Below are 21,320 nucleotides of genomic sequence, written 5' to 3' on the forward strand. Positions count from 1 at the left end.
TAAACGAATAAGTTTATTATCATTTTTAATGAACTTTGTTAGTTTTGGTTAGTTTAGTTTAAAGATGTATTATTAAGTTTTGGTAAATTAATACAATAAGCTAAAATTATAATTAAAATACAAATCAATAAAGTATAAATATATTGAATATATTGAATTATAAATATACTGAATTGAAAAAATACGTTTTCGGTATAACGATATAACTATTGCATAATAAAGTGGCCCTACTACTTTCCGGGCTATAGGCATTTCACACATTAATCTGCACTTTACGCCATTTTCTTTGTAAATAGCCATTTCCACACATTAACTCGCTGCCCAGAATATTTAACGAGATCCAGACATATTTTGAGCAAATACTGCCGTAATAATGCCACATCCAAACTTACTGACAGTCTGTCAGCTGCCATGTTGGTTGTTGAATGCCTCAAATTCATTGGTTAAATATGAGATTAGTTCCTATATTATCGCCCTCTATATCTCTAGTAGCTATATGGACGTAAGCATTCAAATCAGATATCACAGATTTCGTAGATTTCACAAAGATTTCACAGAATTTTAAATAATTTTACACATTTAACCGATTTAAAAAAAATATTTTTAGGTTATGTGAAAAATTTCTGTATTCTGTAGTAATTAAAAAACTACAATATAAAAAATAGACTTAAAACCTCTTTTTAATAAGTGGTAAAGAAAGAATATTGTCAGTGTCACTGTTAAATTAATAAATATAATTTTTATATATTCTCAAAACGGGCATAAAATATTTGAAAGATTATTTCAAAAATTTCTTCAATAATTAAATACTCTCCATAGAAAAGGACATTTAGCAAATAGAAAAAAGCAGCAGGATTTCTGTTGTCAAAAGAAAACTACCTGATATCTTGAGAATAATTTTGCATCCATGAATTATTAGTTCGCTGGATACTGCAAACAATGCAAATGAACATCTAAGATTGGTTTCATTTTATAGGCCTATAACTAACCAAAACTGGTACACAGAACGTCACCCCTTAAACGCAACCTACAAATAACCTAAAAATATTTATTTAATCACATATTGACATTTTTATAGATTTTTTTTTTATTTTAATGATGATTTAAGTAATGAAAATTACTCAGAACTCTAGCATTTTCAAAATTCGTTATTATTTTGTAAAGATATATCACGGATTTCACAGATTTCACGGATTCCATAGAGAAATAATTAGGTAAAAACCGTTGACAATTTTCTTCTTCATTTTAAAAAGACTACGTGCTCGAACATGAGTAGCCTTCATTAACAATATGATAACAACGGGAATGTGATCGGCTTCACGTAAAATAAAATTCATATACTATTAAATTTCCGAGTAAATGACCAGAACCGTTCTAAAATGATGAAACCAAAATAGTTTTTGCGGTTTACACGCATGCAAAACAAATTACAATACTTAACGGGAACATAACAAAACCAAAACCTGGGCCAAAACAAATATTTTACGCCAAAATAACAGTAACGGTTATTTATTTATTTTTACGAGCTTTTGTACAGGCCGTGCGCAAAAAAAGTCTGTATACTCTCTGCTCTAAAATACCAAGTTATGCCCAGTTAAAATGAACGGAAAGTGTCAGTCAGTTTGTGGTACATTTTAGTCATGGAATTTTGACGTTTGTCAGTTCTGAATATAGTTATTTAGATAGTGGCCACCATACTACGGTAAAAATTGATGCACCGTACGCGGCATTGATATTTTCGTAGTAATAAGTTTCCGCGCATGCGCCAACATTTCACGCTCTATCCTGCACACGTGAAATTTGATGTACCAACCAGGTCTGTGAAATCTGTGAAATCATACCATGGTTTTATAATTGTGTCCTTTGAGCGCTTTAATCTAAAAAAAAAAATGTATGACTAAATAACTATTTTTGCGGAATTTCTGGATGTGACGTTTGATTGTACATCATAAAAAAGGGTCATAAAAAATAATTTCAAAACAAGAATTACCAACATTAATAACTAAATGTGTTAAGATTACTTATGAAGAAATTACCTAATTGCTTTGAAGAAAAAAAAAATAATTTTGAAGAAAAAAATAATATTTCGTGTCTGTTTTGAAAATTTATGGAATTTACAAAATTTAGATTTATGAATTTATTTCATTATTTTTATTTATTAATTTATTAATTAAAAAATGGTATTTTGATACTGACAATACCATTTTTTAGAAAAGATTTAAAATGCACTTTTTATATATAATTTCTACGTAGTATTATTTTAATTGACGCAATGCAAAAATTTTCCACATAAACTAAAAAATATTGCAAAATCCGTGAAATCTGGAAGATCATTTAGAAATCTGTGAAATCTAGTGTAAAATTTTGGATGGTGATTTGTCCCCTGGATCTGTACTTTGTTCTTACTAAACAACGATCTCTCACACACTTAACTCGAAGGTCATTGGTTAAAAACGAAATTTTAAATCTAGCGCATGCGCATGTTGAATAGACTTTCCCATTTTTTTTCAGTTGCTTCATAGGCAGGCTATATTTTTAATAGCTATATGGTTCAGACGGTCAGGTCACTCAACGAGTGTACATTGGTGCTGTTTTGCAAAAATGTACCCAAAAACTAATGGTAGTAGAAAAAGTACAATATGCAAGATGTTGTTAAAGACGGCGTTTATAAAACTTATTGCAGAGTTGCAAAGCGAGTGTTCTTAAGCGTCAAAAAAATTAAGATGACAGGATAAGGAATTAGTCAATTTAACATTCCAAAATCGCGTGCTAGCGTGTCATTCTTGCGAACGCCAGTGTGTGCGGAAAAGTATGAAAACCATGCCGCCGACGAAAATTTTCTCATTTTGCTAGATTTTGCTACATTCTTTGTACCACATTGGTTATTTGCGCTATCGCAAACGTTCTTGCCACTTAATTTATGACTAAGGAGCCATTGATGTTTTGGTATAATACACCTATAATATAAAGATATTATGTTTTTCTGTTAATTATATGACAGTTCTATAACTAATAAAAATACATTAGTTATATTGTTCCCATAATAGATCGATGAGGCGCTTTAAACGCTCATTTTTTCAAATAAACTAGTAGTAGAGTAATGGTAACAGATGTTTATGTAACAGAGCTTGAATTTTAGGTCAAATTTGCACAATAAATTAGGTACATCAGATTTTATAGAGTGACCAAAAAACAAATAAGATCATACTGTACAAATTATACATAGTTCTTATGTTTTTAGGCATAATTTTAAAAAGGTAGTTTTGTTTTTATTTCATCTAATGCCTGGGTATCGTTTTAAACATTTTAACTACGAAATTTCCGGATGTGGCACAGAATGCTTAAAAAATAACTTAAGACTCTTTGAAATCTAATTGTTTGCAAAATAAACTAACCAAAAAATGTAAGCTGAATATCAAAAAATTGCAAATTCTGATATTTAAATATTCAAAATTATTGAATAGTCTTACATTCCTAGGTCGTCTGGTATATTTCAAGAAAACGGAAGAACTGTCACTTATGTGTATAATTTCAGGTTAGAATGAATCCACAAACCCAATCATAAAAAAATTGTCAACGTAGTTGTAGTTTATAACATTCAAAATGTTATCTATTGTCAATAAAAAAATAATTTTTTTGTTGCTTTTTGTCAGTCCACATTTATGATTGCGATAATTGCTTTCCATATCGTATTCATCTTGAATAGCTACCTCATTAAATTCTAAATTTCCCAAAATGTTAATCCAAGTTTCAATCAAAATACGAACCTTTTTACCATTTCTGAAGCCGTTTTAAACAGTTTGACTGTTTTTTTTTCGCACTTATCACCGTTCAAATCTCAAATGCCTCTCACTGAATAAAAAGCTGTCCCAAAAGTCGACCCGTGTTTACTAAAATGCATCGTACAATTTGGACGAAAAACACTTTTAAACAAGAACACTTGGAAACACGATATAGTCACTATTTAGCTGGCAGTTATGATTTAAAAGTGGACGAAGAAACCTCGCTTCAAAAAATATCGTAACACGAGGAACTGAACGACAAAAAATGAATATTGATATACACAAGTTGTTTTCCAAAAACATTCAACTTCTCGATAACAATGGCGCTCGTGGCGCCTGTCGATTTCGTGGTGAACGATTTTCTGAAGCGCCTAGCGACCTCTTGGTTTACTTTTGTAAATCTCAAATGGTATAAAGTTTTCTTCACGAATATTTATCTTTTATTCTTTAAAACCTATGTGAATTGGACAGATTAAAAAGAATAAACCGAAAAAAATTAAGACTACCCGAGGATGGTAAACCAGAGAGAATAGTGACATGACCGATTTATTTCCACCAGTTTGGGGCGAACAGTAACGTACTTTTCCTCCTCCTATCGTTTCGTTTGATGCCTTATTTGTACAGGATAGCTTTAAACTGTTTTGTGGAATTTCTATTACAAAACAATGTTAAGTTACGTACCTCGTACTATGTAACACATAGCCATGTTCGGTAGGTAGGAATCTACGCTTAGTTATCTATAAAACAAATAGCTACTAGATGGCTTTGCTAATAATACAAGCACTTTGGAAACCAACATCAAAACATGTTGTAAGGGACATTCAATATGCGCATGCGCAAGTCATTTTAAAATGCACATTCAACCAATAACATCTTTGCCGCGTTCAATAATCATGATGCCCGCTGACAGTGCGTCAATTTGTCGGATTTCAGTTTTGATGTGGCATTTTTTTGAAAGTATTTTATCCACATGTACCCAGGTGCAATTACATTCAAGGAGCAAGTTAAGTGCTTATGAAGATCGCTGTTGACAATTAAAAGGGCGCAACGCGCAGGTTAGTGTGTGCAATTTAGGGAAATGACATAGCCGTCTAAGACGCGTCAATTTTACAGTATTTATAATTGAACCTAGCAGTCGTGACCAACAGAAGTAAAGAAGAAGAAATATTTATGGTAGCTACATGATGGAAACTATCTTCCCTTGCTTGATCTTTTTCATTATCAGTTATTGCCTTGTATTATATTTAACGTTGAGACTAACTTTTCCTCACGATCATTTTGCAAATACGAACGCGATGTAAGCAGTAATTACCTCTTTTTTTCAAAGACACTTCCACAGGCTTCTATAATACTATTTACAAAATTTCTGGATTCCTCCTGCGTCGGTTAACTGAAACTGTTTTAGTTAAGCTCTGAAGAATCCAAAAGGATGGATTATCAAAACGTTAACATTCAACAAGAACCGACACAGAAGAAATCCAGAAGTTGTGTAAATAGTAAATGGTAATTACTAAACTCGTTTGGTATTTACCGGGCATTCGCTCGAAATTCATTTCTTGACGTTTCCCTATATCATAATCTTTGCAAAGTAGACGTGATCAACCTGAGATATGTAAATGGTAATCTTGGCCATGGAAGTAAACAAGATGACGAAAAATGTAAAGAATAAGAAGAAGAAAAGAATTGTAAAGAAGAAGCGCGTTTCCCGCCAATTTTATTATGTATTTGTTTAGAGTTTTAACCTTTTCTTATATGAGTTGTGAAGTTTGTAGTTCGTAAATTTGTTAACGATGGCTGGATTTGACGATCCGGGTGTGTTTTTCAGTGATAACTTCGCTCCAGAGGAAAATCAGGGTGATGCTCATGTAAATTTACAAGCTGCAAAAAAGAAATTTAAAGAATTTATTAGACAATACCACACGGAAAATTTTGATTATAAGTATAGGTAGGTTTCAAATATTGTTCACTCTGTATTTTTCAGCTTCATAACACATTTTTATTTGTTATTAGAAATGCTCTCAAGCGCAACTATAATTTAGGGCACTACTATTTAGAAGTTAACATTGAAGATGTTGGAAGTTTTGATGAGACTCTGGCTGACAAACTTTACAAACGACCTACTGAGAACTTATCTATTTTCGAGGAAGCTGCCAAAGAAGTTGTTGACGAACTTACGGCGCCAAGACCGGATGGAGAGGAAAATGTGGAGGATATTCAAATAATGCTTTCATCAGATGCCCATGCTGCAAATCTTAGGGCCTTGAAGGTAGATGTTTTAAATTATTTGTTGTTGCTTTAACTTTTTTTTTTCAGTCTGATGTTGTTTCTTGTCTTGTAAAAATTCCTGGGATAATTATTAGTGCTTCAGAAATTAAAGCCAAAGCCACAAAAATCTCAATTCAATGTCGAAGTTGTGGAGTTGTTATTCCAAATTTACATGTGAATAGCGGATTTGAGGGTTATATTATGCCTAGAAAATGTTCTACGTGAGTTACAAATATAGCATTAGTATTGTTCCAACATTTCTTTTTTGTACAGAGAGCAAGCTGGGAGAATAAGGAAATGCCCTGTTGACCCATATTTTATAATGCCTGACAAATGTAAATCAGTGGATTTTCAAATTTTAAAACTGCAAGAATTGCCAGATGGTATTCCTCAAGGAGAAATTCCTAGGCATATTTTACTATATGCAGATAGATATTTGTGTGACAGTGTGGTACCAGGCAACAGAGTGTTTGTTCTAGGTGTTTATTCTATTAAAAAAATTAGTAGAGCTTCTCGGGTATATGTTTTTCACAAACTATAAAGTTAGTTCTACTTTATTGCTATTAACATTTTAGAGAGAAGGAAGAGAAAAAGCAAGTACTGGTGTGAGAGCAGCATACATGCGTGTGGTGGGGATTCAGTTAGATGTAGAAGGGGTAGGTTCCTCAAAATGTGGTACAATAACATCAGAAGAGGAAGATCTATTCCGCAGGATGGCAGCATTGCCAAATGTCTATGAAAAACTGGCCAACAGTATTGCCCCATCAATTTATGGAGCTATCAATATTAAAAAAGCCATAACATGTTTGCTTTTTGGAGGTAATTGTGCACATATGTTTGTCATTATATTATTTAAAAAATTATTTTTCACATCCTGTAGTGATCAAACCCAGAAGAAGACACCATCCATTTTGACTGTTTAATCTTTTTATTTTAGGTTCGCGGAAGAAATTGCCTGATGGATTAACTCGAAGAGGGGATATAAATGTTTTACTGTTGGGTGATCCCGGTACAGCCAAATCTCAGCTGCTAAAGTTTGTTGAAAGAGTTGCTCCCATTGCGGTATATACATCAGGTATTTTTTTTTCATCACAAGCTTCACTCTCACACTAAAATTTGAGAATATTCATATTTGTTGATCCAAATTGTCAATTTTCTCAGTAATGAATCAGTTTGTTCTTCGGATTATATATTATACATTATAAAAATAAATAAGAACTAAAAGTTCAGATTTTCACGAAATTATATATTATGACATGACAATTGTTTCGACAACACCGTGTCTTTATCAAATGTCACATCAATCACATTTGATAAAGACACGGTGTTGTCGAAACAATTGTCATGTCATAATATATAATGTCGTGAAAATCTGAACTTTTAGTTCTTATTTATTTTGATAAATGGATTTTCATCAAGTAAAAGCCACCTCAGTTCAATTATACATTATAAACCTTATGTTTGAAATAAAATTGCTTTAAGGAGCCATTGAAACTTTGTTATCATTCTGCTGGGTCGTGTTTGAAATTTATGGAATGCTGGGAAACATTTTAAAACTTTGTTTGTTTATTTTATTTATTGTCTTTACAGGAAAAGGTAGCTCAGCAGCTGGCTTAACAGCATCAGTGCTGCGTGATCCTGCTTCTCGTAGCTTTATTGTTGAAGGAGGAGCTATGGTTTTGGCTGATGGAGGAGTAGTATGTATTGATGAATTTGATAAAATGCGGGAAGATGATAGAGTGGCCATCCACGAAGCTATGGAGCAACAGACGATCTCTATTGCCAAAGCAGGCATTACAACTACACTTAACTCAAGATGTTCTGTTTTAGCTGCCGCAAATAGTATTTTTGGAAGATGGGATGAAACTAAGGTAAGGAAAATTTGGGCCAACACTTTAGCATTGATATATACATATATAATGATACTATATTTCAATTCTTCAATTTTTAGGGAGATGAGAACATTGATTTTCTGCCCACTATTTTATCAAGATTTGATATGATTTTCATAGTTAAAGATGAACATGATAGGAATAGAGATATGGTAAGTAATCGCGTAAATAGATTTAAATAGAATATTATCTGCGACGGGAAGAAATCAGATATTATTGTTGTAATGATAGTTTTTCATTTTAGGTACTAGCAAAACATATTATGGGCGTTCACATGAATGCTGCTCAAATTACGCAGGAGACTCAGGAAGGAGAGCTGTCATTAGAATTTTTGAAAAAATACATAAACTATTGTCGTACTAGGTGTGGACCTAGACTAAATAAGGAAGCTGCTGAAAAATTAAAAAGGAAATATGTTTTGATGAGGTAAGTTGTACATGGAACCCCCTGTATATTATTGATTTTTGGAATTCTCAGGTCAAAATAAGTGTGTTTTAATAACGTGTAGGATACCTAAACAACATGTTTTAGCCACAACATTCCGCGATGTATACCGTGATGAATACTGACTACATGCAACATATTTTATTTTATTTTTAGATCAGGTGCGAGTCAGCATGAAAAAGAAATTGATCACAAAAATTCAATTCCCATTACTGTACGTCAGTTGGAAGCCATTATAAGAATGTCCGAGGCATTGGCAAAAATGCAGCTATTGCCATTTGCTACGGAAAATCACGTTGATGAGGCTTTGCGTCTTTTCCAGGTTTCTACTTTAGATGCTGCAATGAGTGGCTCTTTAGCAGGTAATTATTACAAGCCTATCAGTATACTATTTGTGCAGGTTTGAACAAAACTAACTTAACTACATCTTCCGATATTAAAAGCTATAATTTGCATTTTGATATATGAATAGTTTCAAATGTTGATGTTAAAAGTTCTATTTATTTTTCTTCTTCCTACTGCATATTGCGATTGTCTGTTTTCTCCACATCTTTGCTCAAATGACTAAATATTTGGGAGGTTATCGCTCCACCTTTTCCTAGGTCTTCCAAGGCTGCTGGTGATTTGTCCCTCCATGTTTTCACTATTTGTTCTTCTGCCATATGATCAATTTGTCAATATTAAAGAAGGTGTATTATATTTTCAATTGTATTTGATCAAAGGCTTTCTGCAAGTCAATAAAACACATGAAGGCTGGTCGGTTGTATTTTATTAATTTTTCTGTTATTTGTCTTATTACACAGATGACATCTGTGCAGGATCTTCCTGATCTAAATCCCTGTTGTTCTTCTGCTAGTGTGATGTATTCATTAATTTTGTTCGTTATTATCTTTGTAGTTAACTTCAGGGAAGTACATGGGAAATTTATGCCCCGGTAGTCCTCGAGATTTTTTTTATCTCTTTGAATAAGACAATCGTAACGCCATTCATCTGTTATTCTATGTTTGGAGAACATCTTCTTAATTAAAGCTGTTAATTGTTGGTTAAGCTTTTCACCTCCATACTTGAGTAGCTCGTTTGTGATGTTATCTTTCGGTTCTTTAATTTTTGAAGTGCCGTTACTATATCTTTCTTTTCTATATCGATGCTATGATGCGATGTTCGTAGGAAACATTGCTTTTGAGAGAATAAGAACAATTAATTACATGCAATGTTTTTTTCTACAAACACTATTAAAAGACCAAATTTCAAAAACAAACTCAGCTGTGATTCTTTCTAGGAGCAGAAGGGTTCATTACGGAAGGGGAACAGGAGATTGTAGCTCGAATAGAGAAGCAATTGAAACGTAGATTTGCTATCGGCACTCAAGTTTCGCAGCAAAACGTTATTCAAGATTTTGTCCAGCAAGGTTACCAAGAGAGATCTATTGTCAAGGTTATCCAGGCTATGATCCGTAGAGGTCAACTGCAGCACAGGATGCAAAGGAGAATGTTGTATCGTATTAGCTAGAACTGTGTGGTAAATACTGTTATTCCATTGATGCTGCGATTGATTCCATTTTCTTTTGTTTTTGGCATTGTTTGCAAATTTTTATTGCGGTACATTTAAAATTGAAACAAAAAATTCAAGCTTAGTGGAGCCCCTCAATCTATGGGAGCTCGGGCATTTCCACTTCAGTAACTATTAAATCAAATAAAGTAAAATAAAATATATTAACATTTGCGCATTGGTATTTTGTTTTACATATTTTCATCAGCATGAAAATAATTTACAGAATTATATATAAGGTGAGTACTTGTTTTTCATTTAGGCGTTGAAAAAGGTATTTGATTGCGTTTTAAAAAAATAACGAATAAGTTATGCACAAATATATCTTATCTGTCTTGAAACAGTCAAGTTTACATAATAATATGCTTTTTCGCATATATTTCTCAATTTTTGTTTATAACAATATCTTAACTACAAGTACTATCAAACATTAAACAAGAGAGAAAAAATTATATAATGTAAGGGGTTTATTAAAGAAATTAATTCGCCATTTTCGTGACTTGGGGTCAGGCGCCCATTTGCTGACCTTGAAAAGTAAAAACTTAAATTTAGTGTTTCGTGTCTTATTTCATATACTTCAATTATACCATCTCTTTACATACATTACAAAACAATTTATATACTATAATTTCTTATGTAGGTAAATGGTTAGTTTTTAAAAATAGTCTGTCTTTTATAGAGCAAACAAACCAAATTCACAACATAATAAAAACCGTTGGAGTAACTTCTTTTTATTATTTTATGTAAAAAAAATAACTTTTAACGGGTAACAATTATTAATATATCTTCTGTACAAAGATGTGGAAAGTAAATAAAAATATTTAAACAAAACTGAACTATTAGAACATCAACCCATCAAGTTATAAGAAAAATTATTAAAAAAAATTTGGTTGCTAACAGGAATCTTATACAGGCGTATCTCAAACGGGCGTATTTTATGACATGATCCTTTTCTTAGATGTCATAGGGAACGGAAGAATGCCGATTGCCTCATTTTGGCATAAGTATCTAATCCATGTAATGAATGAAAATCCAAATTATTTATATAAACAAAAAAATCCATTATTTTTTCTACAATTGCAGAAGTGAGAAGTAGGAGTAAATAAAAGGTATCAGTATGTAAGTGTAACACAAAACTAGGTACGTACTTCAAAGTTATCGTGTTTCTACATATCCAAAATTTAGTCAAAAACAACATTGTTCGCTTAATGTTTTTTAAATGGATACTCCGGGTGATTCTCAACACCTTTGAAGAACAAAAATGTAAAAATTCGACCATCTTCTCCTTTATCTAGCAAATCCAATTTGTCCAGATCCTCTTTTGATAGCTCAAAATCAAACAAGTCCATATTTTCTCTAATACGGTCCCGATTACCACTTTTTGGTATAACGATAACGTTTTGTTGTACAAGGTGCTTCAGTAATATTTGGCCAGGTGATTTTGCATATTTTTGAGAAATTTCTTTGACATCTGGATGTCCTAAGATATCCGGAAAATCCTTCAAGCTAAAAAACAAAAAACTGTGTCCATTGTTTTTTGTTTCAACGTTCGCAGTTAAAGCCGACTACAAATGTCTATATCGCCCTAAAATATTTTTAGTCATGTAAGTGGGTTTGTAAAATATTCTATGCAGAAAATTAACCCTTCGCACATGTATTAATCTTAACTCTAGTAAATCTCATTTTTTCGTTAATCATGTAATCATGATAAAAATGACTGCCTGTTTTATGTAAGACGATAATTTAATTATTATTTATTGCAGAAATTGCTACTCTGCTCACAACTAGTTCCTAAAGTAACAAGGAAATCTCGGGCAACATTTCAGCTTTCTAAATATTAAACCAAGCCAAAAATAGGAATTTCAGTTATCCGTCAGCCAAAAAATATGGAAAATAATTAGTAGCCCAAAAACCGTTAGAGATAGATATAGATAGAAATATGCCAAAAATGACCAGAAAGTGACAGTGGAGTGAAAAATTAAAAAGTTGTCGTTACTATTGATACAAGCGGCAATACTGGTATACTTTTATCATAAACCCAGAGGGATACATTATTGATTGGATCTGAACAATCACCAATTAAAATGAAATTGGTTGAACGTGTGAAATGGTGTTCGTGTAGCCGCACCAACTAGTTTTTACATTTTAGGTTTTTTCTTGTATAATTATTGCTAAAATATATTTCAAATTTAATAAGGAAAAATTCGCACGTATATATTAAATTGTAATTTTTGCAAACCTGTAATTGTATTTTGTACTAAAGTGGGCATTTGCTCCTGGACTTCCTAACGGCGAGTATGCAGTAACGGCAACATTTAGCTTTTGGCAAAATTCCCTCAATTTTTTTTGTTGCAAATAAGCATGCAGTTCCACCTGCAGAACAGAGGGCTTAATTTTTGCGCTCTCGTATATTTTTCTTAGTTGATCTTCATTAAAATTCGACACACCAATTGCCCTGGTGCGTTTCCGCTCGACTTGTTCTTCCATAGCCTATAAATTATAAACGCTTTTTTAAAATGTCTCTTTTTTGTTGGTTTCTTATGTGCAATAATATTAACAGTATATGTGGAGGTACAAAATTATAGATATTTGGTGCTTTTTCATATTGTCGTATTACGTAATTACTTTCAAAACTTAAATTTTTAAAATTTCAATTACAAAATTGATAAGTTTCTTCATTTATAATTATAAAACACACTATTCAATTATTCATAAAATTGTTATATTTAACTAACTCAAACGGATTTTAGGAAGGATTTAAAGAAGTTTTCATTAACATATTTTCTAATTTCTTCTATTTCCAATCAATCGGTTGTGATTACATTTTTCCAGTACACTCCTACAAAACAAGTAAATAAATAAATAAATGAAAATAAAAAATATTTAATATATGCATATAGAACATTATAATGAATATAATAAAAATTTTATGTTGCCAAATGGATCAGAAAATATGACCTTTCTGTTAAAGCGTGAACCATGAGTTATTTTTAAGATTAGAATGAAAAAGAAAATACTGTAGAACATAAAAAGTTTTTCCAATTTTACAATTGATATTTTCACTGCTTTTTCTGAACTTTTGAAATATTAACCGTACACGTAATAGACATAGTTTGGTACGTTAATGGAGTTAGGTCTCTATCAGCCACTGTTGCCTTAGAACAATAAGTTTTAGTTTGAAATAAAAACGTTATCCATAGATTCCTTTTTTAACAGTCAATATAAGGTTTTGCCACCAAACATGAGGACAATTAAAAACCCATAGCAATGAATATTCGTGAAACGGATTTTACATTTTTACCTTCCAAACGTCGACGAGATCGCTGTTTTCTAAACTGAACGTTCCATCCTCGTTGACCAACGGGGTCAGGGAGGCTTCATTGCAGTGAAAACTGAAAGGCATATGCACCAAATACAAGTCGACATAGTCAAGCTGTAGTCTTTTTAGAGACATTTTTAAAAATCTTTCCACGTCAGTTGGTCGGTTCCCAAAATTTGGTAACTAGAAAGGAAGAATTTTTTAATTAAAATTTATATAGTCCTGATAAATAAAATATTTTACTACTTCGTACCGCAAAGTGATAGTTCAAATTGTGTTAAAACCTACCTTTGTAGTAATAAATAAATCTTCGCGCGTACCTTTTCCAGAATCAATCCAACTTTTTAAAGCATTCCCTATTGCATCCTCGTTGTTGTAGTTAAACGCAGTATCTAAAATACACGATAACAACGTCGAATCGCGTTTAATTACAGAAAATCTGCGTTGTATTAAAATCATGTTATTAACCGTTGTGTTTTTAACTGCACAACTAAGAAATAGTTTGTTTTCTACACAAGGGCGCAAAAAAAAAATCAAATAAAAGGTACGTACTTTTCAAATGTATTCAAAATAATCCACGGGTACACAGACCAACAATACAAAATCTTTAAGATTTTATTGCAATTTATGCAAAATTTGACGGATAATTTTAGTAACGGAAAAATCACACTCACATTTTTATCCCCAATGTACACATTTGTATTACAGTTATATACTTTTAGGTAAACATCTGAATTTCCCATGTGTCGGGTATTGACTCTGTTTAGCTTCAGACAGCGCTCTGAAGAATCCAGCAGCATGTTTGAAGAAACGTCAGCGAGACAGACTCAACCCCCGATGCAGGGCAAATCCAGTTTCCAAGTTTCTTGGAAAAATTCATAATATATTTATTCCTCATAAGTTTGAAGTGTTATTTACACACCCACACGGTGGTATTGAAGTGTCCATCACCTCCGCACCCCAGCTGTTATTCAATTTCGAAACACCGTGTATACTTACCTATATGTCTGTATCCACATTCTAGAGCTATCGTCACAGCGTTTTGAACTTCCTCTGGTGAAGCTCTCCAGGTACCCAAACCTATCACAGGCATTTCAAGATTTCCCACTAGTTTCAGCGTCTTCATTTTCAGAGGAAAAAATATCGCCGTTGTAATAATAATTGTTCGCGGCCAATTCTATATACACGAGAGAAAATGTTCTATTTTCAATTCATCCTTTACGCTATTCGTAGCCACAGGGGAGAATAGCAAAATAATCTTGACACTATTAATAGTTTTTTGAAAATGATGACGTTTGGGAAACGTTTGTTGTCTAGGCCATGGTTTGACTTTTCTGTCGCATGCAACATCGATCCCGCGAAATTATCGGCTGACTTTTTCCTGTGTGGAGTAAACGTGGAAACCCGGAGTTGCGTCAAGCTGCGCAAGGCTGAAGCTGTTTGCCATCAAGTTTTAGAAAACGTTTAGATTAAATTCCATCGGATCAAGGTCTATTAAAGAAAGGGCCGTACGTTAACACCGTATTTTTAGAGCACAATATGTTTTGGTCCAATATAAAAATTGAAAATGTAATATTTGTCGATATTTTTGAAACTGTTCAACATGAGTTCAATAATAGTAATATAGTATTGGAACAATAATCATTTATAATCGTGTGCGTATCACGAGAGGCACACTGATTAATAAAAATGCCGGATAGTTTTTTAGGCAGAAAATTAAATCTATCAATTCTATACATTATACAGGAATATTTACTTTTACTGTAAAGTTCGTTTACTTTTAGCGGTTCAATAAATTCACTTTCCATTTTAGCGGAGACGATGGAGCTTTTGGATTTAAAATTTGTGCAGTGTATTTTTCTTCCCTGTAATTTTTAGATTTAGGAAATTGTTGTCGAATAGGAGAGTCTCTTTTATGAACCATAATAAGCTTTGGGTTGGACAATTAGCGACGTTTCAATTTCTGAATTTAATTATATATGTCATAATAAGACGCGCAGAGTTTTATTGCACCATAACATCGTTCCTGGATTCAAAGTCTGTTAAAATCTTCAATACACGCGATTTTTTAAATAATATTAATATTAATCCATAGAGAACAAAATTGCTGCTCGATATTGATCAAGGTCGCAGTACCCCTTTAAAAAACCAACTGTTTCGATGTTTTCATTTAGTTGACGAACAAAAACAGTTAATACGAACTGATACCAACTTTCTAATAAACAAAAAATCCCAGACCTTAAAATTTTATTAACAACTAGCATAATATACATCTTGTTATAAAATTCTTTTAATTTTCTTTTGGCGCATTCATACATAGTAATGTTATCCATCTCGTTTACATATAGCACTTGATTATGGATAATATACTGAAACTGTCTAAAAGCTAAATATACATGCGAATCTACGACATCTGCCTTCCACATTCTCTGCTGTACTAGTCCATTGTTTAGTCAATCCTATTGTCAAAAGACTTTATACAGAAATCTATTTAATGATCATCCAAAAAATAATAAATACAGTTTGTTTTGTGGTAAAGGAAAAATACAAAATTTAGCACGTTTATTTTTTTAACTTTACACTACTTCAATACCTTTGGAATCTTTGAACAGTTTCAGAAATAAAAAGTAAGGATAATGCCAAATAGCAGCCCTACTCTAATTGTCAAAATACAGCAAACAAAGATCTCTCCACCCGGACATATACAGCATGTGACATTTGAATAGCGAAAAAGAAAAAAATTAGCCCTCAAAATTTTCCAAAATAATTTTTTTCCCCTACCACATTAGGTAGTTAGTAGTGGACTCATCAACCCCTAACTTCAAAATACATATGAAGTTTTGACAAAAAACAAACTGTTTAATTTAAAATGGTGCTATTTTCTTTTGGAAGGGAATTGTTCCATCAGAGAGTAGAATGGGTAAAACCCCAAAAACACAAAGTTTGAAACAAATTTTGTGTTTAATGTTGAAGCACATCTGAAGATATGTTTTGATGATCCTACTACTGCAGTTAATTTTCATTTCATTTTAAATTCACGCCTATCAATTTACAGCTACAAAATAAAAAAAATCTGTTGCAAAACCAAATTGTCTTTTGCACAGAACTATTTGTCAGTTCATTGATATTTCTGAACCATTCCGTACATTACGGGCATATTGGCTGTTTGCTGACTGGGCGGGCCTGACCATTGTCCTTGGGGCGGGACCACACCATACTGTTGTCCTGCGGGGTATTGATATTGCTGCTGGTATGGATAATTCTGCATGTAATTTCCATAACCTTGAGGATACCAATAACCACCATATCCATAGGAATAGGGGGCTGCTGTTGGTGGACCAGAAGTGCCAGAAGTTGCAGTATTTATGTCAAGTCCTAATCCTCCATTTTCCTTACCCCAAAAACATTTTACATGATGTCCGTTTATTTCGGTATTATGAATGCTTTCAATAGCATGTGTGGCGCTTTCCTTAGTGGCAAACTTAATAAAGGCATATCCTTTATCTTTGAATACTCTTATGTCAGTTATAGTGCCGAAAGGGGCAAATGTTTTTTGCATCAAATCTTCAGTAAGACCACCATTAAATCCACCACAATAGACAGTGGTGTTAGTTGGTGAACTCTGGTTATACACTTCATCAAATGTAATCTGCTTTTGTCTTTGTTGTGGTTTTTCAGTTCTTGGAGGTGGTGGCTTTCTAGTAGACCAGTTTGTACGAATTGACCGAGACCCAAGCCACTGTCCATTCATTGCTTGAATAGCATTTTCGGCTTCAGCCTTCTTCACAAAGGATACAAAAGCATAACCTTTTGATTTTAAAGTCTGAGGATCCCTAACAATGCGGCAATTGGATATTTCCCCAAAAGGAGCAAAGGCCTCTCTTAACGTTTCAGTCTCGATTTCGGGTGATAAATCACCCACAAATATGTGATGATGGTTTGAGGTATCTGTTTTAGGTTGATTTCCAGGACTAGTGGCCCAATTAACTTTCATTTCTTTATCTAGAAAAACACGTTTATTCATTGCTATCAGTGCTGTAGAGGCAGACTGGTGGTTTGTAAATTCAACAAAAGCATAAGGATCATTTCCTGGTTCTCTAATGATTTTACATCCTTTAACAGGGCCAATTTGTGAAAATAAAGTACATAGCAAGTCTTCTGAAACAGAAACATCCAGATTGCCCACATATAGGGTTTTTGGGTGACTTTCGTCGGACATTGTGCCGCCGGAGAAAAACTGGTACAGTTTTTTCAGAAACACTCAATATTTTTGCCGCACATAAATAAAAACCTATTTCCCCTTCGGGAAATCAACTCTTCCCAGTTATTTTTTTGTGAATTAATTGATAAAGAAAAACAAATTGTAACAGTTAGCCAACTTTTCTTTTCACAGACTAATGTGCTGTCGCTGTCAAAAATAAACCCCCAAACACGAGTATTAAAATTCCCTACAAATATATTAGGCAAGTTACCATTTATGTTGGTTAATGTTTTCTATGGTTAAAGTATAGTTTAAGTTTCCAAATTCGCGTTGCGATCTATATATTATTGCATATTGTACCACAAATGAAAAACTGATGTTGATAGGGTGTATTTCTCCATTTCTAACAAAAAAGTCTTAAGATGCAATACAATAAAAGTCCTTTATTGTTATCATTCTTATTCTGATTATTTTGTGAATTCAATCTTGTCAAACGTCATCAAGTGGAATGAATATGAAGATTTTACGTTTATAGATATATTTTGATTTGATATATATGATATATTTTAATAATTACTATAAATCTAAGTCAGCACAGACATGTTTTATGGGTTGCTAATATAATGCCTTATCCAGAAAAAGTCCTTTAATAAGTTTCTATTTATAAAAAAAAATAAAATAATGGCATAAATTAATTAGGCTATAATAAAATAAATTGTTTTAAAATGGTCTATTTTTTAAATATTTCGGATATACTCTGTTTTTTTGTAGTGTTAACTGTTGAACTTTGAACGACCAAGTTCAAAGGCAGTAGACACCATGCAATCCACGTATTTTTAATTTTTTGATGATAGGCATGATGCAATTTTTTCGATCAAAATAGGTTTAATTATTTTGGTAAAAATTCGATTTTTAAATTTTGATGCAATAAAAAATATATTTTATTTTTTGTTATTGTTAAATTATCAAATTTTATGCAAACTTGTTTTTTTTCACTTATATAATCAACTTGTGTGTGTATAAAGAAAATCCACAATCCCTATACTAAAAGTGAGAAAAATGAGAATGTTTGAACTGCCTCATAAAATCAATATGTACTAATTAATCAACTTATGTATTGTTTAAAAGAAATTTCTGTGCAATTTCATTATATTTAGGAACCCTTTTGGTTTACATATATTGAAATACTGTTCTTTAAACAAATTTTTTATTGAGTTGTTTTATAATAGCTTTTAATTTTCGTGATTAATTTTTGCAATACCCACAATTTTTTAAACCAATTGTCCATTGACATTTTTTAAAATCATATTTGGGAGGTGAAACTTTCATCTGCAATTACTTGTAATAAAGCCTTTTGTATATAGGGTCAATTTACATGTCCGCTATAAACTTTATAAATAAAATAAAATTCGATATTTCTTAAAAATTACAATAATCTTAATGTTTATGTAATTGATAATTACATTAGAGCATGTCAGCTAAAACACAATGTAAAAAGTGGCCCTTCTTGTTATACTGATGTTGGTTGCTAAAATCATATTTTATACAAAATAGTTTGTGAGTTTTATTGGTCCAGTTGCAGTTTTGCTGCTCTCTTCTGAAATTTAAAGTAAAATTACTACAAAATATAAACTAATTCTAAAAATTCTACCCTTAATTTTGCGCCTTGTTCATGCAAAATCCTCATATCTTTTTTGATGTCTTGCAGCTTACTGTTATAAGTTTTCATTTTATTAAACATATCTTGAAGATCAGGAGAACCCTGAATATCCAATATACTCGCATACTCCAAGTGAATTTTTGATAGTAAATTTTCCTGTTGCTCTCTAAAAATATTGGCCCCTAATGATGATTCAAGAAATTGATATACAGTGTTATGGATAGATAGCCTTACACCAATTCATTCAACTGTTTTTGTACACCTGCTAGGGGTGGTTGGTAGGCATTAACCATCCCTTCAACGAAAAGTTTTGCTGGTCCTTTATAAGGATTTTCTACAATTGTTGCAGATGATCTACAACATAGTAATTGCAGCCAATGCTAAGGTGAACAAAAGTATATTACCTTATTTCCGCATATTCCATATTTCAAGAGCAAATTTAGTCAAATACATTAGTTTTGATTAGCTCATTTGGTTGGATCTATGAGGAATATAAGGTTCCCAGTCTATGTCGATCCTATGTCTTGACATTGAATAGACAAATACCATACGAGATTGGTTAGTTTTGTTCGAGTCCTTGTAGTTTATAAAAAAAAAAAAGGAGAAGCCTTTAAAATAAACAAATTATTTTAAATGAAAGAAAACGAAAAATTTCTGTGGCGCTATTACCATTTTCTGAAATTGGACAAAAATTAAAAATAATTTTTCATCGACTTTTAAAAAGGTTTGTTTATTAATAATATTCCAAACACATGGTTTAAATTCATGGATAAAAACATCATAGTTTTCCCTGTTGTTATGTTTGAGTTTATCATAAAATTTGGTAGGACGCCACCAAATTGTAATTGTGTAAATTGATGTTTTGTCTTTATTCACTTTGTTCATTTGTGACTTTGAGAATATTTTTTAAAAATTAAAATTTTTGCGGCTTACTGTAATGTAAATTCTAACGTTACTTGCTAATTACGCTACCCACCGCTACGAGTTCTTTTGGCGCTGTAAAATGAATATTTCATTCAGAATTCTTTTTCCCAGCCGCCAGCAGCAAACGGGGAGTTTATTTAGAAAATGGCGTCAGGAAGCTTGGTGGTGGTATGTGGTGAAGTGACAAAAGAGTGAAAAAAATCGGGTGTTTATTTCGAAAAATGTGTGTGTCTTCGATATAGTTTTAAAACGTAACATTTACTTTATAGTGCTTAAAAATGACAGCCAACATGTATCGTGTCGGAGGTGAGTAGTTGATTATAATTAACCGGCTTTGCTCAAAAGAGCTCTTCCTCTATAATAGTCATATTGTGTTTATGAAGCGTTTAGATACCTATGTTCGGGAATAGCTATTGCCTTTACGTAACATGTAACATAATTCTTAATGTGCTATTAACCCTTTTAAATGCAATAAGCTTACGAATATAAAATTGGCTAAAAAATAAACAACGGAGCTGATTAAGTGGCAAAATTAATTAAAACTGGAATACGTACTTTCAATTTGACACCAGGTACATAGATAAGCCCAGGCAAGAGCCACTCGTAGTTCCTTGTTTGTTGAATTTCGGGTCGCATACTATCGCCTACAATTTTTTAATTAAGTAGGAGTGTGAATTTGCTGGTTTAATATAGTTTAGGTACCATTCTTATGCATCGTCTATCTATAGCGGGTATGCATGTATTACTTAAAAATCATATACAAATGATTTTTTTTTATTGGGGATGATGAACTTGAAATGGTCGGTAAACTGTTTGTTTTTGTTTTGAGGTTGTAGAAAATCATTTTAGATTTTTGGGAAATCAGAAATAGGTGTACCTGGTTGGTGTATCATTGAGACAGTCTATTTTTAAAATGGTCGATGAAATGTTTATGACATATTAAAGATCGGTATACAAATAAATTAAAATTAACCCGGAACGTAATGTAATGCAACCTGAGTTTTGCAGATTACGTGTACTTTGAAACGTCATCGACATCGCCGTTCCAAATCCGACGTATTGAAGAATTAAACAAAACCGCGTCGGGAAATGTAGAAGCCAAGGTGATGTGCTTTTACAGACGAAGGGATTTGCCGACACAGCTGATTCAGCTTGCCGACAAACACCAATGTAAGTGATCGTCAATGTGTGTTTTTTTGTAGACTTAAAATTTCGGTATTGGTTAATATTTATATATGTGAATGGGCCAAATATCTTGATTAGGAGCGATCGATATGCCCGCGAC

General features: G+C 32.4%; 6 protein-coding genes across 9 annotated transcripts in view; 2 read left to right on the forward strand and 4 right to left on the reverse strand.

Moving 5' to 3' along the window:
* Window positions 1-4,105, reverse strand: part of LOC132705407 (protein pellino) — a 29,463-nt gene extending 25,358 nt beyond the window's left edge. The window contains exon 1 of the mRNA XM_060675985.1: window positions 3,768-4,105. Coding sequence (XP_060531968.1) covers window positions 3,768-3,778 — 11 coding nt within the window. The 5' untranslated portion in view covers window positions 3,779-4,105. The remainder of the gene's footprint in view (window positions 1-3,767) is intronic.
* A 1,390-nt stretch (window positions 4,106-5,495) lies between these two features.
* LOC132704815 (DNA replication licensing factor Mcm5) lies at window positions 5,496-10,072 on the forward strand. The gene is made up of 11 exons (XM_060675086.1): window positions 5,496-5,727; window positions 5,793-6,048; window positions 6,096-6,268; window positions 6,321-6,564; window positions 6,623-6,866; window positions 6,985-7,122; window positions 7,638-7,918; window positions 7,999-8,091; window positions 8,184-8,365; window positions 8,540-8,745; window positions 9,663-10,072. The coding sequence occupies exons 1-11, from the start codon at window positions 5,573-5,575 to the stop codon at window positions 9,890-9,892; spliced, it is 2,202 nt and encodes a 733-aa protein (XP_060531069.1). The 5' UTR covers window positions 5,496-5,572; the 3' UTR covers window positions 9,893-10,072.
* A 315-nt stretch (window positions 10,073-10,387) lies between these two features.
* LOC132704823 (1,5-anhydro-D-fructose reductase-like) lies at window positions 10,388-15,116 on the reverse strand. Of its 2 annotated transcripts, XR_009619330.1 has the most exons (6): window positions 14,250-15,116; window positions 13,539-13,642; window positions 13,233-13,433; window positions 12,171-12,421; window positions 11,080-11,437; window positions 10,388-10,457 (listed from the first exon to the last, which is right to left on the reverse strand). XR_009619330.1 is itself a non-coding variant. In XM_060675099.1 (5 exons), the coding sequence occupies exons 1-5, from the start codon at window positions 14,374-14,376 to the stop codon at window positions 11,137-11,139; spliced, it is 984 nt and encodes a 327-aa protein (XP_060531082.1). In that variant the 5' UTR covers window positions 14,377-15,115; the 3' UTR covers window positions 10,476-11,136. The 2 variants fall into 2 exon arrangements, 1 of the variants encoding a protein (XP_060531082.1); XM_060675099.1 differs by lacking the exon at window positions 10,388-10,457 and having other exon boundaries at window positions 10,476-11,437; window positions 14,250-15,115.
* Window positions 15,117-15,486: 370 nt separating this feature from the next.
* Window positions 15,487-17,673, reverse strand: LOC132697598 (nucleolysin TIAR). Its single transcript, XM_060663154.1, has one exon. It carries the CDS (start codon window positions 17,467-17,469, stop codon window positions 16,369-16,371), a length of 1,101 nt encoding a protein of 366 aa, XP_060519137.1. The 5' UTR covers window positions 17,470-17,673; the 3' UTR covers window positions 15,487-16,368.
* A 975-nt stretch (window positions 17,674-18,648) lies between these two features.
* LOC132708141 (uncharacterized) lies at window positions 18,649-20,752 on the reverse strand. Of its 2 annotated transcripts, XR_009619843.1 has the most exons (5): window positions 20,738-20,752; window positions 20,591-20,679; window positions 19,516-19,687; window positions 19,103-19,465; window positions 18,649-19,048 (listed from the first exon to the last, which is right to left on the reverse strand). XR_009619843.1 is itself a non-coding variant. In XM_060680280.1 (4 exons), the coding sequence occupies exons 1-4, from the start codon at window positions 19,533-19,535 to the stop codon at window positions 19,016-19,018; spliced, it is 348 nt and encodes a 115-aa protein (XP_060536263.1). In that variant the 5' UTR covers window positions 19,536-19,671; the 3' UTR covers window positions 18,652-19,015. The 2 variants fall into 2 exon arrangements, 1 of the variants encoding a protein (XP_060536263.1); XM_060680280.1 differs by lacking the exons at window positions 20,591-20,679; window positions 20,738-20,752 and having other exon boundaries at window positions 18,652-19,048; window positions 19,103-19,277; window positions 19,346-19,465; window positions 19,516-19,671.
* LOC132708125 (metastasis-associated protein MTA3) overlaps window positions 19,839-21,320 on the forward strand; it is a 31,537-nt gene continuing 30,055 nt past the window's right edge. The window contains exons 1-2 of one of the 2 annotated variants that reach the window (XM_060680262.1): window positions 19,839-20,341; window positions 21,044-21,205. In XM_060680262.1, coding sequence (XP_060536245.1) covers window positions 20,314-20,341; window positions 21,044-21,205 — 190 coding nt within the window. In that variant the 5' untranslated portion in view covers window positions 19,839-20,313. The remainder of the gene's footprint in view (window positions 20,342-21,043; window positions 21,206-21,320) is intronic. The other variant, XM_060680255.1, reaches the window with a different exon arrangement.

The sequence above is a fragment of the Cylas formicarius genome, unplaced genomic scaffold (assembly GCF_029955315.1).
Source record: "Cylas formicarius isolate icCylForm1 unplaced genomic scaffold, icCylForm1.1 PGA_scaffold_10__41_contigs__length_53128322, whole genome shotgun sequence".
Taxonomy (NCBI): Eukaryota; Metazoa; Arthropoda; class Insecta; order Coleoptera; family Brentidae; genus Cylas; species Cylas formicarius.